General features: G+C 47.6%; 1 protein-coding gene across 1 annotated transcript in view; it reads left to right on the plus strand.

Annotated features, from left to right (window-relative positions):
• ST6GAL2 (ST6 beta-galactosamide alpha-2,6-sialyltranferase 2) overlaps window positions 1–15,006 on the plus strand; it is a 56,338-nt gene that overhangs the window by 28,763 nt on the left and 12,569 nt on the right. Inside the window, 5 exon segments of the mRNA XM_010863009.1 lie at window positions 2–120; window positions 123–344; window positions 6,862–6,959; window positions 8,569–8,670; window positions 13,030–13,204. Coding sequence (XP_010861311.1) covers window positions 2–120; window positions 123–344; window positions 6,862–6,959; window positions 8,569–8,670; window positions 13,030–13,204 — 716 coding nt within the window.

The following is a 15,006-nucleotide window of genomic DNA, read 5'->3' on the forward strand; positions in this document are numbered from 1 at the left end:
CCCGGGCCCTGCTGCGACGGCTCTGGAAGGGCGATGCGTCGGCGCGCATGCTGCACCCGCGTCTGCAGAAGGCCATGGGTGCCTACCTGCGCGCCAACAAGCACGGCGTGCGCTTCCGGGGGCCCGCGCATCCGGGCGGAGCCGCACCGAGCTGCTGTGCGCGTTGCGGGGCCGCGTGCAGGTGCGCACTCTGGACGGCACTGAGCCGCCCTTCTCGGCACTCGGCTGGCGCGCACTGGTCCCTCCGGTGCCACTCAGCCGGCTGCTCCCGCGCAGGCTCCGGACCTGCGCCGTGGTCACGTCGGCAGGCGCCATCCTCAACTCATCTCTGGGCGAGGAGATAGGTGGGTCCCCGAGGCCACCCGACCCCTACCCCCAGGGCGGCCAGTCTGACACTGTGTTTCTGGAGAGTCTTGGGTCTTCTTTCCCTGGGATCGAATGAACCCCGGTGGATCCAGCAGAGGTCTCCTTTTATTGTTATTTATTCGCTAAGTCATATCCGACTCTTTCCGACCCCATGGACTGCAGGCCACCAGGCTCCTCTGTCCCCAAGCAGATTCCCCAAGCAAGAATACTGGAATAGGTATTCTTCCTGGAATACTGGAATACTGGAATGGGTAGTCATTCCCTTCTCCAGGGATCGAACTGCATCTCCTGTGTCTCCTGCATTGCTGTAGAGAGAAAGGTTAATTTTAAGGCCTCCTCCCCGCCCTTATGGGGACTGGGAAACCTGAAGGCCACTGGACAGGCAGGTAGGCTGTCTGGAAATACATGTAAGGGTTGTTGTTGCAGCCTGGAGCCCCAGATTTGTGGGGCATGCTGGCAGCAGGCAAGTGAGGAGGGTTCCCACATCTAGATGCAGAGTCCCTTCTCAAGAAACTGCAGTCTAGTTTCAGGCCCTCGACACCCTTGTGACCAGCCCAGCCAGCTGCAGCACCGGTGATCCGGTAGCTCCTCCACTCCTTAGGCAGACACGTGGCCCCTCCTCTGGGCAGGTTTCTGTACTAGGTGCTAAGAAATCAAGTGCCTACTGGACGCAGCCTTGGCCTCGAGGCCAGATGTAAAACCACGCCCCTGTAGCTCCTCACGGTGGACGGTGTTAGCTCAGCCCCCCTGGACGCAATCTGCAGGGGTCACTGCCCACTGGACAGAAAGGAGTCATCGCCATCTCTGGGGCCGGGGCATTTTCCATGTCCTCTAGGAGTGGCTGATGCCCCATCACCAGGCTGCACAGCCCAGACCTACTCCCACAGGGTCTCGGCAATGAGGCTGAATCTGAAATTTTTAACAAGTTGAAAAAAAACAAAGCTCAAGCCTGAGCTTGCGGCCTGGAGTCCCAGTGTCCCCGTGCTGACATTAAGCAGGCTCATAATCACGTTGTCCGAGTGTCACAGAAACTTGCGGCCAAAGCTGAGCAGAGCGGCTGCTTCCAATTAGGAGGGAGCTCTGGCTCAGGGGCCCCTGGGGTGAAGTAAAGCCACACTTGCCTCTGGTTCCCAGGACATGATTAATCACGGAAGGAGGAATTTAACCAGCATGCTTTAAAGCAGGCGCCGACTTGCTCTTGGTTTTTTTTATTTTTGCTTTGTTTTAAGCCCCACTGCCTCCTACCTGTGTGTTTGCATTGCTTTCATCCATCAGGCAGAATTCCCTCACTCTTTATTCGGGCGTAAATATCCCCAACCAGAGTCTTGTAAATTCTCTTCTATTTGACCAGAGTCTTATAAATTCTTTTCTGTTCAGAATTCAGAAGAGAGTGTGAATGGCCCTGGGAATTCCATGTTTCTGGGGAACACGATGTGTCAGTTATATCTTTCTTAGTTTCTGGCAACCAGATTTAATTGACAGCATCTGCGCTCACACAAAGGTTCATGTTTAGAATCGTAGAAAGGTACATGAAGAACCAACACTTGGAAATTTTTTAAAATTCTCTATCGTTTTGCTTCATTTCCTTTGAATCCAGTTTTGTATCTGCCTTTTTAAGAGTATATAATATAGCACAATTCCACTTGTAAAGACAAGAAAGAAGCCTTTCATTTTCATAAGCTGGCATCTCAGCATCGGCCCTCGTGATGCCAGGTGCTGACATGAACTGAATGTACACACACTTATAAATACACAGTTGTTAGCACCTCTCTTGATGAGAACAAAGTCACAGAGCCAGTTTCTTCAGGAAGCTTGGAATTGGGCATGCTGTGTGTTAGTGGCTCAGTAGTGTCTGACTCTCTGCAACCCCGTGGACTGTAGCCCACCAGGCTTCCTTGTCCATGGAATTCGCCAGGCAGGAATATAAGAGTGGATAACCGTTCTCTTCTCCAGGGGAGCTTCCTGACGCAGGGATTGAACCCGCGTCTCCCTCATTGCAGGCAGATTCTCTACCATCTGAGCCACCAATAGCGCATGCTGTACTGTTTAACTAAACTCATCTTAACCCCTAAGCATCTATTGTACTTGTGAATTGGCTAAGTGAAGATCAGAAGACTTGCAGGAGGTTCTGGTCTTATGAGGGCAGAGCTAGAAAATCTCCGCGGGCCCCCTCCCCAAGGGAACCAGGGATGCCCCGGGGTTGCCTCAGCAGCTCCCTCTTCTGGCTGCTGCGGTGCCACAGTGTTTCCCCAATTCCGTTGCACTGAGGCATACCTTGTCATTGTTTTTGAGAACAGTGTAGCAGCTGTAAACACCTCCACTTTGAATATGTTACTGAAAAGCAAAGTGAACTGTTTTGGAAACATGGAACACTCATTGCTAGAGTCATGAGATGATCTTTTTTCACCTGTTCTGTAAATAATAATTATTTGTGAGCTCACTAGCAGCCATCCTGGGGAAGCACGCTCTAGACAAGACACGTATGCCCTAAGCTAACAGGCATCGCCTGGAACGCGAGATCAAGTCTGTTCCTTGAAACTCAGATTCCGGCCAGCATGTGGGAAATGGGAGGATGGAGAGAAGCCTTGCAGGGAGGGGACGTCTTCCTGGGTGAACTTGGAATTTGGCATCCTGTTACCGTTGCTTTAAAAAGCAAGAGAGCAGGTCATATAGTCATTCAACAACCATGGTCCCAAACTCTTCACCAGCCACTGTGCTCACCACTAGTGATGGAAAGATGGATGAGGCCCAGCCCTAACCTCAAATCTTCTGCTGTCTGGTGGGAAAGACAGACTATAAAGAGACACTTCACAATTAGAAGGACAGAGAGACACGTAGACAGACAGGGAAGAGATGAACTTGGAATCTGGCCACCCCTCGAGGGCTGATGTCTGAGGCCAGCTGAGCAGGTGGACGAGAAAAACAGTTCAGTGTGTGGGTGATGAGGGAGAGCACAAGAGGCTGGGGGTGGAGAGCCAACAGATAAGCTGGACTAGTGGCAAGTCAGCCCCATGCTCTCATATGTCATTCTCCAGAAGTTAGACTTCACATAATGATCATAATAGTAGGTACCACGTATAGTTGGGTGGCATCATCGGGCTTAATGGATATGAGTCTGAGCAAACTCCGAGAGATAGTGAAGGACAGGGAAGCCTGGAGAGCTGCAGTCCATGGGGCCACAAAGAGTTGGACACGACTTAGTGACTGAACAACAGCAATGTGTAGGGTCTTCCCTGTTACTGCAGGGAAGTTCCCATCCTCCATGCTTTTATGTGTTAACCAGCCTTGTGATGCCAAGTGACAGACAAGATTATTCCCATTTTGTAGATAAAGGAAACTGATGCACCTAGAGACACAGAGGATGGAGCCAGGTTTGAACTCCAGTCTGGGTCTCAGAAACTCCAACTCCATCCCTGGCTTCCTGGTGCAAAGCTCTGAAATCTTAAAGCGGAGAAGTGATGGATCAGGGTCTCATTAGGGAAAGATTGCTCCAGAGCCAAGATTGGAGCGAGCACATTGTGAAAGTCACAATGAGGTGAGAAAGACCTGAGTGGCAGGTTTGGGAGGAAGAAGAACTGTCTCTGGCAGGCTGTTCCCCGGAGACTGGGGCGTGGGCTCCCTCTACAGATTCCTGCCCTCAGGAAGGGTTGGGGGCTCTGGGAATGCAGCGACCGGGGCTGGGTCTGGATTTCATGCTGCTGTGCCTTCTGGCCGGCCACTCCCTGCAGGGTTTTCATCTTCCTCAGTGATGTGCTGAGCCTGGCTCTGTTCTCAAGGTCAACGTGAAGTGGCTCTTGCCTGGAAATGTGTCCTCCAGAAATGACTGACTCTATGTTCTCTTCTCCTGTCTCCTGTCTGATCCGTTCCTCTCCCTCTAAATGTGAATGGACAGTTCAGTTTTTAAGGCGATTATCTGGGAGAGGCACAGCCAGGCAAGATCTGCCTGATGGACTCTGCTCGTCCTCTGCACACTCCCCCTCCCATCCTGGTCCCTTCTGCTCCCTGACAGCTGGAGGAGGTTCAGTCTCTGTCCCTGTCTCTCTATGTCCTCCACGAAATTGACCTCTTAACTCTCCAAACTCATACCACTTCCAGAAGAGTGAAGCTAGATTGCGTTTCTGTGCCCTGTGCCTTGTCAAGTCCTTCTGAGGCTTAAAACACACCTCAGTGTAGAACAGGGTTTCCCTGGTGGCTTAGATGGTAAAGAATCCACCTACAGTACAAGAGACCAGAGTTTGATCTCTGGGTTGGGAAAAATCCCCTGGAGAAGGAAATGGCTACCCACTCCAGTATTCTTGCCTGGAGAATCCCATGGACAGAGAAGCCTGGTGGGTTACAGTCCATAGGGTTGCAAAGAGTCAGACATGACTGAGCAACTAACACTTTCAGTGTAGAACACCAGCTTTTAAAACCTGGGGCATTTGCTGCAGTGATCGATTAATTTGAAGTTTCTACATAATCAATTAGAAATGCACCCACTGCCTGGCCTCCTCCATTTGTTCACCTTACCTCTAGATGGAGGCTGTGTTGAGGGGGCTTGGATTAGAGAGAGAACTGGTCCAGGAGTGCTAGCATCCTACCTCTGGCCCTGGTGCCCACCCTGATTACCTCTCAGTGCCTGGAGGCCACCCCACTTTTGCCCCAGGTCAGCAGTTCATAGAGTGTGTGACCTTGCACTTGGAGTCCCCGAGACCCTTTCAGGGGTTCACAAGGTGAGAACTATTTCCATTATAGCACTCACAGGTCCTTTTGGCTGTTGGCAGTTGAATAGGATGATGCAGGAGCAGCAGTGGATAAAACAGATCAAAGCAGTGGTACCCAATGTTACTAGCCTTCATGGAATGCTTTGCTGCCAAGCTTAACAGTAACAGGAAAGGGTGCCAGTTCCAAATATGGATGCCCTTGATGAAGCAGTAAAAATGATTGGTTTTATTATATTTCAGTCTTTGAAGTACATGTGTTTTTAAGACCAAATGGGAAATAACAATGAAAGCATTTCTGCAAACCAGCCCCCAGTAGAAAAGCACTCTTGTGATTGAGCTGTGAGTGGAACGAGCCCTTTTTTATCACGAAACACAGTTATACTTGGGACAGACGACTGATAGACAGATATACTTAATTTAGACTTGGACATTTGGCAGGTATTTTCTCAAAAAGGAAGTAAGTAAGCCTGTCACTTTTAGAAACATAACCAACGGTATTCATTGCCAGTGACAAAGCTTTCAACCATGAGCTTAGAAGCTTCCCAAACTTAAAAAGTGATGGTATCCATGGTGATATATATGATATTTGATACCTTATAATGAAATACATAGATATTTGAAAGATCTGCATGACTTAATGAGCTGATAGTTTCCAAATGACCCTTATACAGTGTTACAAACTATACATGGGTGAGTCATTTTTTTTAAAACTTGAAATATAGTTGATGTACAATTTTGTGTTAGTTTCTGGTGTACATCAGAGTGATTCAGTTATACATACATATATTCTTTTTCAGAGTCATTTCCATTATAGGTTATTACAAGGTATTGAGTATGGCTCCCTGTACTATGCAGTAGGTCCTTATTGGTTATCTATTTTATATACAGTACTGTCTGTCTGTTAATCTCAAACTCCTAATGTGTCCCTTCCCTACTCATTTTCCCTTTGGTAACCATAAGCTTGTTTTCCATATCTGTGAGTCTGTTTGTGTTTTATAAATAAGTTCATTTGTCACCAGTTTTTGAGATTCCGCATAAAAATATCATAGATTTGTCTTTTTCTGTCTGACTTTCTTCACCTGGTATGATCTCTCAGTCCATCCATGTTGCTGCAAATGGCATTTTTCAGTCTTTTTTATGGCTGAGTAGCGTTCCATTGTATAGATGTACCGCATCTTCTTCTGTTCATCTGTTGGTGGGCACTCAGGTTGCTTCCATGTCTTGGCTGTTGTAAATAGTGCTTCTGTGAACACTGGGGTGCGTGTGTTTCAAATTAGAGTTTTCTCTGACATATGCCCAGGAGTGAGATTGCTGGGTCATATGGTAGCTCTGGCTTTAGTTTTTTAAGGAACTTCCATACTGTTTTGAAACTGGAGAAAACCCATAGAAATTCCCTATAGCTGATTAACTGTGGTTTCAGCACTGTTTCTAGGAAACACATGAGACTCCACAGAGCAGTCTAGATACACACACACATCTTGACATTTCCTGCACACGTAAAGCATGTCCTTAAAGACTATGAATGCATACCAAGCATCTAAATATAACTTAGATGCTGTAGGACCACTTGTAATGGATTGATATGGTTTCATGTTTATTTGCCCCCAGCCAGGATCTCATTCTAAATAAACAGTATACCGAACAATGTGTGTGGAGAGGGGGGAGGAGTGTCTGAACTTTACTGGGGTCCAGTTTCAGGTATTGAAAGATTTGCTTTAAGATATTTTCCTAGATAATGCTGATTTTTATGCAGAGGCAAAAAAAAAGTCATTTTGTCACATGTGTCCCTCAGATTCCCATGATGCGGTTTTGAGGTTTAACTCTGCTCCTACACGTGGCTACGAGAAAGATGTCGGAAATAAAACCACCGTCCGCATCATTAATTCCCAGGTAAGCTGGGTAGACTTTTCATGGATGTATGTTTTACAAGTAAATAGCTTAACTGGATGAATGAAGAGAAATCACCCAGCTTTCCATGACCATGATCTCAGGGTTTTGTAATAATAAAAAATTACTGAGAAAAAATGCAGAGACTTGGGAATTCATGTGTGCTGTGAAGAGGGGAAAAAAAGTAAATAAGATCAAAAGGAAAAATCAGAATCGAGGTAGAAATATATATAGGTAGCACACTGAGTTCTGGGAACTGTGAAAAAGGAAGTTAAACAGAATAAATCAGGGGTGGAGGGCAGAAAGGCAAAGATACAGAATTCAAGGGGCAGCAGAACACCTCAGAAATTTCACTTTGTCATTGTCATTTGAAAATTTTAAAAAGGAAGATTCTTTTCTGTATGTTCTTAAGAAGAATGTTTTCCAAAATTCGTAACAAAATTATTCTCAGAACAAACCACAACAATTTCTAGCATTTCAAACTGTATGTAAGAAATGCAGTGATGAGAAATTTATAGTGAGTTTCTTACCGAACAAAAGGTGTGCTTTCTGCATCAGGCCCTGGGCTCGCAGCCTGAGAGAGAGGTGAGAGTCAGGCCCTGCTTCCTGAATGCAGAGACGCCACTGATTGAAGATTCCTCTTCTGTCTGACGACAGCTTTTCAAAGAGGAGAAGATAAGCTCCAGCAAATTAAGACACCTGTCACTGTGAGATACACCCTAACTTCAGAAATACTAAGATGTGAAGAAGAGTGTCTTAAAACTGAGACAAATCAATGCATCATTCCCCCCTCCCCGCCCCACCACCAAACTCTAGTTTTAAAAAGGTGATGGGCAGATGAAATTGAAGGACTCACCCAGGGCCAGAGAGGGCCCCAGTCTCCAGATCTCTGGGCTCCATTTGTCCTGAGGCTGTTTGTCTCAGGGAGGCACCTGAAGATTCTGGTTCTTCTAGGTCTGCAGCTCACCCTCAATGACCTGTGAAAGCCACTGAGGAAGAGGCTTTTGGGGTAGCCGAGGAGCCAGGGGATTCAATCCAGAGCTTGTATCTTTAGATGGGTCCACTGAGGGCTCTTTTCTTAAAAAAGGAAACTGCTCCCCCCTCCTTTCTCCAGATATTTTCTAAATTTCTAGTATGTAAAGCCTGCCTCTCTCCCTCCCCCAGAAAATCTGAGGAACATTTTTTTCCAATTCCTCTTTTAAATTTTCACTTCTTGGGCTTCTGTGGTGACTCCATGGTAAAGAATCCACCTGCCAATGCAGGAGACACAGGTTCGATCCCTGGTCCAGGAAGATCCCACATGCTGCAGAGCAACTAAGCCCGTGTGCCACAACTACTGAGCTGTGCTCTAGAGCCTGGGAACTGCAATTACCAAGCCCAAGTGCCACAACTACTGAAGCCTGCATGCCCTAGAGCCTGTACTCTGCAACAAGAGAAGCCACTGCACTGAGAAGCCCGCACAACACAACTAGAGAAAAGCCTGCCCAACAACCAAGACCCAGCACAGCCAAAAATAAATAAGATTATAAAAAACAAGTTTTCACCTTTTAAGAAATACTAATTCTGAAGACCTAAGCCCTTGCTTTGCAGTGATTTTTGTATATATTTACAGATTCTAACCAACCCCAGCTACCACTTCATGGACAGTGCATTGTATAAAGATGTCATCTTGGTGGCCTGGGACCCAGCTCCTTATTCTGCAAATCTTAACCTGGTGAGTATTTCCTTGGTGCCCTGACCCTTGCAGGTCAGATGGTGCCTTTGACTGATACATAACAGGAAGAAGTCAGGGACTGAACTTGGACAGGCGGAATGAAACTGATCATAGGCGTTAATTAAATTCACATATGCTCATACTGTTTGACTCCCAGTTGCAGTAGCTCCATGGTGAGCATCAACCCTCTGACGATAAAGTGTTTTTGTTCTGGAGGACTTAAAAAAACAAAACGTACAACATCTAGTTGCTAGGAAAGTCCTAGTCATACCGGAAATTGGACTGCTTACATGCTGAATTTTTCCATTGTAGGATGATTACATCACCTTCCCATTTTTTAAAAGATATTTTGAAATAAATGGGAAGTTCTTGGTGGGACAGGCTAAGCTTTGTGACTCCAGAACTCATTATTATTGAAATGGAGCCTGTCACAGGTTTTTCTTGAGTGTGCAGCTCTTTGGCTTCTGCCTCCAAACCTTCTTAATCTTATAGAATAGAGGATAAACAAGATTATTCAGTTCAGTTCAGTTACTCAGTTCTGCCTTTGTGACCCCTAGGGCACGCAGGCTTCCCTGTCCATCACCAACTCCCAGAGCCTACTCAAACTCATGTCTATCGCGTCTGTGATGCCATCCAACCATCTCATCCTCTCTTGTCCCCTTCTCCTCCTGCCTTCAATCTTTCCCAGCATCAGGGTCTTTTCCACTGAGATGGTTCTTCTCATCAGGTGGCCAAAGTAATGGAGTTTCAGCTTCAGCATCAGTCCTTCCAATGAATATCCGGGGGAGGCGTGGGTCGGCAGTGGCCTGCTGCAGGGTCTGAGGCACTGAGTTCAGCAGTGCATGCACGGAACCTTTTGAAGGAGGTCACCATTATCTTCATTACCTCCACCATAGTTTGGCCTCAGGTCAAGCAACAGGGAGGGAACACAGCCCCACCCAGCAACAGAAAATTGGATTAAAGATTTACTGAACATGGCCCCACCCATCAGAACAAGACCCAGTTTCCCCCTCAGACTTTCTCTCCTATCAGGAAGGTTCCATAAACCTCTTATCCTTATCCATCAGAGGGCAGACAGAATGAAAACCACAATCACAGTCAACTAACCAAACTGATCACATGGACCACAGCCTTGTCTAACAATGAAACTATGAGCCATGCTGTGTAGGGCCACCCAAGATGGACGGGTTGTGGTGGAGAGTTCTGACAAAATGTGGTCCACTGGAGAAAGGAATGGCAAACCACTTCAGTATTCTTGCCTTGAGAACCCCATGAGCAGTATAAAAAGGCAAAAAAACAATATTCTTGCCAGCCAGCAAAATATAAGGGAGTGGGCTTCCCAGGTGGCTCAGGTGTAAAGAATCCACCTGCCAATGCAGAAGACATGGATTTGATCCCTAATCCCGGAAGATCCCACATGCCATGGAGCAACTAAGCCCATGCACCACAACTACTGAACTTGCGCTCTAGAGCCTGGGAGCCACAACTACTGAGCCCATGTGCTGCAGCTACTGAAGCCCAAGTGACCTAGAGCCTGTGCTCCACCACAAGAAAAGCCACCTGGATGAGAAGCCTGAGCACCACAACTAGAGAGTAGCCCCTGCTCCCAGCAACTAGAGAAAGCCTGTGCATAACAACAGAGACCCAGCACAGCCAAAAGTAAGTTGTTGTTGCTCAGTCGCTAGGTCACATCCAACTCTTTGCTTCCCCATGAACTGCGGCACACCAGGCTTCTCTGTCCTTCACCATTTCCCAGAGTTTGCTCAGACTCATTTTTATTGAGTCAGTGGTGCCATCCAACCATCTCATTCTTTGCCACACCCTTCTCCTCCTGCCCTCAGTCTTTCCCAGCATCAGGGTCTTTTCCAATGAGTTGGGTCTTTTCCAGTGAGTCAGCTCTTTATTTGAAAAAATATATATATAAGAGAATTACATTCACAACCTCTGTACTTTGGGGAAGCCTGGCGTGAAAAGCCAGTCTACTTGTTCTGAAAGGGGGCTAGGAAGATGGGCTGCACTTTATCCCCATGAGCAATGCTATAAGCTGTGCCACTGGCTGTGGACTTGTTTTCCATGACCCCAGAGGATGCCAGCTTCCTCTGATGAAGATGGGAACAGATTTCAACCCTATCGGGGGGTACCTTTCCAAAAGAGCTGCCCATGATGGACTGTCCCTCTGGAAGAAGCATTCTGTCACCATGCATTCTGAGACAGAGGCTGGACACACACCTGGCATGACTCTAACTATTCTCACCCAGGAGTGCACATCGGCATCTCCTGAAGGCTTATCCCGCACATCTCCAAAGCCCTGTTCCCAGGAATCCGGCCGTATCCAGCCTCCACCTGTGATTTTGAGAGAGCTCTCTGTAATCAATTCCCACACACACCTTCTACTGAGAACCAGCATCAAGTGGGTGTTTGCACTTGTCAGCTTCCTTCCAGTCTGGGGTCTGTGGTTTTAAGTTCTGACAGCTTTCTTGCTGTTTTGGACCCATGAGAGTCTCTGGCTGTGGGCCTTGTTTCCTCCTGATTTGGAAGCTTCCCAGCTCAGGGCATGAGCTGTCTGATCAATGGACATGGGCAGTGACTGTGCCACTCTTGGGAGGCCAGGCTCTGCTTCTGCTCCATGAGGGTCTGGAGGAGGTGGCGAAGACCCTGAGCTTCTCTCTAACTGCCCCCCGGGGTTTGGGGGCCACAGTTCAAATTATTCTTCTCAAAATGTTTAAAGCCACAGACCACATTCAACCAGGGACTGTTATGTAGGATCGTAATACAAGCCCAGGCTTCCTTGGTGGCTCAGAAGATAAAAAATCTGCATGCAATGCAGGAGACCCAAGTTTGATCCGTGGGTTGGGATGATCTGCTGGAGGAGGGGTTGGCTACCCACTCCAGGATTCTTGCCTAGAGAATCCCATGGACAGAGGAACCTGGCAGGCATGGTCCATGGCGTTGCAAAGTGTCAGACACCACTGAGCAGAAACACCAGTATCTTTGCCCGAGGTGTCTATTTGAAGGGACGGTCAGCCGGATGAACCCCTCCCCATACACCTTCTCCAAACCCCACTTCTTGGTGGCACCTGAGATGCTTCTGAACACTTTTTAAAAATCAACCTTAGTGTATATGTTTTCATATAATTGTTGTTGTTCAATAGCTAAGTTGTGTGCAACTCATTGCCACCCAATGGAGTGCATGGCCGAGCTCATCTTCTGATGTCTTATCTTTTCGACTTTTCATGCCCTTCATGGGGTTCTTGAGGCAGGAATACTGGGGTAGATTGCCATTCTCTTCTCTAGTGGACGTTTTGTCAGAAGTCTCTACTATGACCCATCGGTCTTGGGTGGCCCTGCACAGCATGGCTCATAGCTTCATTGAGTTACATAAGCCCCTCCATCAAACCCCTCCATGAAGAGGTTTCATGCAATCATTTATGTGTAATCTTTGTACATGTGTGTGTTGCTGGGCAGTGGGCTGCAGTCCATGGGGTCGCTAGGAGTCGGACACAACTGAGCGACTTCACTTTCCCTTTTCACTTTCATGCATTAGAGAAGGAAATGGCAACCCACTCCAGAGTTCTTGCCTGGAGAATCCCAGGGACGGGGGAGCCTGGTGGGCTGCCATCTATGGGGTCGCACAGAGTCAAACATGACTGAAGTGACTTAGCAGCAGCAGCAGCAAATGTATACAGTCCTGTATTCAGCACCACAATGAAGGAACAGAATCTCCCCATCATTGCAGAGAGTCCTGTGTGTCACTCATTCACCTCCCAGACCTGGCCCCGGCCCCAGGCAACAGCTGACATGTTTTTGAACTAGAGATTAGATTGGGAAAGCATATTTCTGAAATACAGTGATTGAAACCATGGCCATGGGCCATCTGGCCCTGTTTTTTGTTTTTGTTTTTTCCCCCTTTTTTTTTTTTGTTTTGTTTTTCTTTACTTCTTTTTTGTTTGTTTGCCTTTGTTTTTGTAAATAAAGTTTTATTGAAACACAGCCACATATTGTACCATCTGTGGCTGCTTTCCATGTAAGTATACAGTGGAGCCCAGGAGTTGCAGCAGAGACCCCATGGCCCCAAAGCCTAACCTCTTTTACTACCTGGTCCCTTCTAGAAAAGTCTGCTGACCCTGCTCTAGCCCTTCTCCCTCCTTTTACTAAAGAATAAGCACCAGTCCCCCAGGCTGGACCTCAGCCCCTATACTCACTCACCCCTCATCCAGTGTAGAAGTGCCTACAGAAGGGGCATCCTAACCCCCCCTCCCATTCTGGTCCTCAGCCTCTAAATACCCACAACCCCAGCACTGCCCGGTTTCCTTTTCACAGTGTGGACCTCTGCCTTGACTGTGTGTTTTTTTCTCTTAGTGGTACAAGAAGCCAGATTACAACCTGTTCACACCGTATGTTCAGCATCGTCAGAGAAACCCGAACCAGCCATTTTACATTCTTCACCCCAAGTTTATCTGGCAGCTTTGGGACATCATCCAGGAGAACACGAAGGAGAAGATCCAGCCCAACCCGCCGTCCTCTGGCTTTATCGGTATGTAGCTATCAGGTTGGGTGAGTAGCAGCAGGTGTAGGTTCATGCTAAATGAATGTACATCCGTGCTATACAAGAGCATCTAGAGGGTGTCTTTAGAGGGAAGATAGATTCACTAAAAAGAGTGCAAAGACTCTGTTTCAGTTTCTGCAGGCGAGTAAGAAACTACCTCAACATTCCAAGATCTGAAATGAACTGTTTCATTTTCTCTCGTGATGGAGTGTGTCAGGAAGGGCCCAGCTGGGTGACCCCTTTGTTCCAGACTCATGGAGTCACTTGCGGGCATTCAGCTGCCCCATGGGGTGACCTTGCTCCCCCTGTTGGGCCCATCTGCTGGATGCCTGGGGGGTTGCAGCTCAGCTGGCCTGGTGACCATGTGCTTGTAGGTGGTGGCCTCATGGTAATTGGACTCTTGATGGAAGCTCAGGGCTCCTGGCAGGTGTTCCAGTGACAGGAAATGGAAGCAGGCTTTCTCAGGGCAGAAGCCCAAGGACACTCTGTGGGTCACAGCCGTCAGAGGCCCCCCAGACTCAAGGGGTGGAGACCTCAGGGCCGCTCAGGACCACCACCACTCGCATGCACATTGTTGATGTGGGGCCAGGTCGAGGATGGGAATTCATGGCCACTGGACCACCTCCCAGGGGTTGCAAGGTCACCAGTGGGTCTGGGCTTTGAGTAGCAGGATTCTCAGGCTGAGCACCACTCTCTCCACAGGATAGTGGACTTTATGTAACAAGGGCATCACACTTGGCCTAGTGTATTGTTTGCACTCAGGTTTTTATCCTCAAATGTGGTCTTAACCCATTTCTTTTCCCATGTTTCAGCCTCTTGCCCTGTTACTGTCTTGGTGGCACCTGAATAGGGTGATATTAAGAAAGACCTTAGCTCCCCTTGGCATATGAAAGCTGCAGTGGAAACCCAGGATAGGAATTTTGTCCATAAAACACTGTAGCAGTCTCTACCCTAGTATTAATGAATATACAACCTGCACTGGGCTGCACAGGTGATAACCATGACTAAAGGAATGTTTATGGAAGTGGCGTGAGTTGGTCAGTGATACAGGCCCAAGAAGCATGCAAAGTGAGGCTTGTGGGTTTAGAGCAGTTTTGAGGTATTATAAAAATATGAAATATTTTATGCAGAATTCAAGACAAAATTCATGACTGCATGTTATTTTCCTTAAGCAGAGCTCCCTCACCCATTTTATGTCATGCCTTTGAAACACTTTGTTTCCAAGGCACTTTGTCAGATTCTAAGGTGGTTGTTTTTTTTTTTAATATTTATTTATTTATTTTTAGCTGAGCTGGGTCTTCATTGCTGTGTGCAGGTTTTCTCTAGTTGTGGAGAGAGGGGATACTTTCTGGTTGTGGTGCACAAGCTGCTCGTTCCGGTGGCTTCTCTTGTGGCGCACAGGCTTAGTTGCCCTGCGACATGTGGGATCTTCCTGGACCAGGGATCGAACCTGTGTCTCCTGCACTGGCAGGTGGATTCTTAGCCACTGTGCCACCAGGGAAGTCCATGTTGTGTTCTATTTTTTCTGTGAGTGAAAGATTACTCTGGGTATTCTCCTAGGAGACACTGCAAAATTCCCAGAGCAAAGGGTACAGATACGTAATTATATTATAACCACAAGTGGCAGGTTCAGTTCAGTTCAGTCGCTCAGTCGTGTCTGACTCTTTGTGACCCCATGAATTGCAGCACACCAGGCCTCCCTGTCCATCACCAACTCCCAGAGTTCACTCAGACTCACGTCCATCCAGTCAGTGATGCCATTCAGCCATCTCATCCTCTGTCGTCCCCTT

Source organism: Bison bison, unplaced genomic scaffold (assembly GCF_000754665.1).
Source record: "Bison bison bison isolate TAMUID 2011002044 unplaced genomic scaffold, Bison_UMD1.0 scf7180017864486, whole genome shotgun sequence".
Lineage (NCBI taxonomy): Eukaryota > Metazoa > Chordata > Mammalia > Artiodactyla > Bovidae > Bison > Bison bison.